Here is a 3,143-nt window from a genome sequence, read left to right as displayed (position 1 = left end):
ATGGCCACTGCAACGCGCCGGGGACCCGGGGGCTCGTCGACGCGCTCGAGTGGGTCGACCGCACCGTCGGGCCCGCGGTCGCCGCCCACGCCGGGCCGCGGCGGACCGTCCTCGAGATCACCGTCGGCGCGCCGCTGCTCCTGCTCCGGCTCGTCCAGGACATGGTCCTCGACGACGCGCTCCAGGTGCGGCCGGGGCTTCGGGCCTTTGTGGCGCGCGTGGAGCGGTCGGACGTCGGCCAGGCCGTGGCGCGCCGCGTGGGCGCGTCCCGCCATCTGCAAGCGTACCGCGAGAGGGTGAGGCGCGGCATCGGAATGGCAGTCATCATGCTCAGCGGCCAGACCCCCGCATTTGACGAGAGAGCAGCGTCGAAACTTGTCCGCCCCACGTTCCCGTATCACGACAACAACCTGGGCTCCGCCAGCGACGGCGCGGAGTTCTACCGCCCCACTTCCGATTTGGGCAAAGAGGAGCTTTTCGAAGACTACCTCAGGCGCTACGACAACGACAAGAGCGACTATTAGGGGCGCCACCGTGTAAAAAGTGTGCCACCTTCAGCTTCGAACTCCGCACGCTGGCATACAAGCTTGCAGCGACGACCGGCAAGCACAAGGTGTTTTTAGTCGTCCTCACCGGACGACACGCGGATGTGTCCTCGCCCGGGTCGTGCGATTGCCTTGCGCGGTCGGAGTCGCGATCGCGATCGTGCGTCTTATAACGATATCGTGCGCGCGGGAGGTCTACCGGGCGCAGCAGGCCTGCGCCTCGTCGCACTGGCACCACGCCTCCTCCCTCTCGCAGTCGCCCGCACAGTCGCAGAAGAACCCCTGGCCCCAGCCTTCGCACGTCACGGGGACGGCCCCGCCGTCGTCGTCGTCCTCTGCAACTTCGCACTCGACCGCGGTCCCCTGCAAAGTGCACGCGTCGTCGCCGCCGCCGCCGTCGATGCTCACGTAGTCGGCTTTCTCGCCCAAGTAGTCGACGGTGATCTTGTCGTCGCCCTTGCTCCCGTCGATGTACACCCCCTGGTCGTCGATATACTTCGCGTTCTTGATGTGTATGTCGTCGTCTCCGTTGCCGCCGCGGATGTCATAAGGAGTTCCGCCGGTCAGCATGTCGATCGTGAGCGCGTCGTCGCCACCTCCGAGCTCGGCGTTGAATTCTCGCGCGTTGCCGATGGAGACGACGTCGTCGCCCCCGCCAGTGATAACCGTGCAGTCGCCGCAGTACTGCAGGTCAATCCTGTCGTTTCCGTCGGCTTCGAGTACGAGGTTTCCATCGTAGTCGTAGTCGAGGTTTTCGTCCCCGAAGATTTTCGAGGTCGGGGCAGCCACCACGCTCAGCGTGTCGTCCCCGGCCCCGCCCGACATGCTTCCTGTGAACAGGTTCGCGGTGATCACGTCGTCGCCTACGAAGCGCAAAGGTAAACGCGCGGAGACGGGGGGCCGTCGTCCGGGCCTCTCTCGGCGCGGGCGCGGCGCCGTTGCCCCCGTCGACTTTCGTGTACCCTCTACCCTCGTCGGAGCCGATGTCGATCGTGTCGTCGCCGTCGCCGCCGAAGAGCTGCGAATACGAGCTGGCTGTAACCGAGATCGCGTCGTCGCCGGCGTCGCCGAAGACGTCGACGCTGGAATACACGAGCGTGATCGTGTCGTCGCCTTTGCCGCCGCGGAGCTCGTTGCCTGTTTGGCCTCCCACCCTGAGTGCGTAGATCGCGTCGTCGCCGGCGCCGCCGTCGATCTTCTTGCTCTCCGCGGACATGACCGAGACGTCGTCGTCGCCGGCGCCGGCGTCGATGATGCTATAGCGGTACGCCAGCTTGACGTCCACGACGTCGTTCCCGGCGCCGGCGTGGAGCGCCACGTACTCCCCGAGGTTCGAGATGAACGCGCAGTCGTCGTACGGCGTCAGCGTCCACGACTTCGATGCGTCATCATCACTACTATCATCATCGCCCATGAGGCTGCCCTCAATGCACACGCACTCGGTCGCGTCGCTCAGGTCCTGCCCCCGTTCGGTGACGGCGATCGGCGTGCACTGCGGGCAGTCCTCTACACACGAGCGGTCGAAGGTGTGGGGCGTCTCCGCGCAATTGTCGACGGTCTGGCTGTAGCCGAAGCCGCGGGCGCCGCCGACGAGGAACACGAGCGGGAGCATGCCGAGGGCAGCGCGGGGGGTCGACATCGTGTCGCCGCCACTGCACGCGAGCTTGCTGCTCGCGGGCAAATTTCGCTGCCAAATTTCGCTGGCAAATTTCGAGGCTCCATCGGCACTGCTGGAAATGGTGTACGGCCGCAACTTGCCCATTTCGAACCCATGCTTGGATTTCAGCCCAGGTTGAAGCGGTGTTTAACATATCATATAGGAAACGAGCCGTAGTGATTATAATTGCCCAACGTTTATATCATAAACGATGCGAGCCATTCGTTTTAAAGTTTGCATCTTCTTCAATATTGGCTGTGCGCTCACAGCCATTCATATCCCAAAGTTCATCGAGCTCAGTGAAGTTTATTCCGTCAAGGGTTAGTTTTGCTTATGTCCCGCCGGCGGGATATGTTACCCCGAGACTCGGAGCCTCCCGAGGTCGTACAACACCACCTTCCCCGAGCCCATCCGTACGAGCGCAGCGCAAACACAGGTGTTACTAGTCGTCCTCCGCGGACGACACGCGGATGTGGCCCGGCGCGTCCTCGGCGTCGACGTCGTAGATCTCGTAGCGGCCCTCGTCCTGGAAAATGTGCGTGAAGACGTCGCCCGCGCACATGATGTCCGTCTCGAAGGCGAGGGTCCGCGTCGCGGGGGCGCCGTCGAGCACGCGGTCGCAGCGGAACTGGTACTCGACGTAGCCGAGCTCGTCCGCGTCGATGACGACGGCGAACTCGACGCCGGGCGCCGTGCGCGCCTTCGCGGGCGCGAAGGTCGTGTCGTGGACGACCATCTCCGCGTGGCAGCCCGACACCGTCGCGGGCGCCTCGGGCTCGGGCTCGGGCTCGGGCGCCGCGCGCCGCGGCGGCGGCGGCGCGGGCCCGTCCTCGTCGGAGTCGTCGGCGAAGGACGACGCGTTCGAGTCCTGGCGCGGCGGCGCGGGCCGCGCGGGCGCGTCGTAGCGCCGGTCGATGGCCTCCATCTCGCGCGCGAATTCG

At 65.3% G+C, this 3,143-nt stretch overlaps 2 protein-coding genes across 2 annotated transcripts; both read right to left on the bottom strand.

Moving 5' to 3' along the window:
* Nucleotides 1-740: 740 nt before the first annotated feature.
* On the bottom strand, nucleotides 741-2,184 carry AURANDRAFT_68746 (hypothetical protein; the record flags this gene model as incomplete). Its single annotated transcript, XM_009044469.1, has 3 exons — nucleotides 741-1,229; nucleotides 1,335-1,408; nucleotides 1,515-2,184. The coding sequence occupies 3 exons, from the start codon at nucleotides 2,182-2,184 to the stop codon at nucleotides 741-743; spliced, it is 1,233 nt and encodes a 410-aa protein (XP_009042717.1).
* Nucleotides 2,185-2,644: 460 nt separating this feature from the next.
* AURANDRAFT_68745 (hypothetical protein) lies at nucleotides 2,645-3,127 on the bottom strand (the record flags this gene model as incomplete). Its single annotated transcript, XM_009044468.1, has 1 exon — nucleotides 2,645-3,127. The coding sequence occupies one exon, from the start codon at nucleotides 3,125-3,127 to the stop codon at nucleotides 2,645-2,647; it is 483 nt and encodes a 160-aa protein (XP_009042716.1).
* Between the last annotated feature and the right edge of the window lie 16 nt (nucleotides 3,128-3,143).

Source organism: Aureococcus anophagefferens, assembly GCF_000186865.1.
Source record: "Aureococcus anophagefferens unplaced genomic scaffold AURANscaffold_338, whole genome shotgun sequence".
Taxonomy (NCBI): Eukaryota; class Pelagophyceae; order Pelagomonadales; family Pelagomonadaceae; genus Aureococcus; species Aureococcus anophagefferens.
Note: the sequence above shows the minus strand (reverse complement) of the source record. Positions and strands in the feature narration are given on the sequence as shown.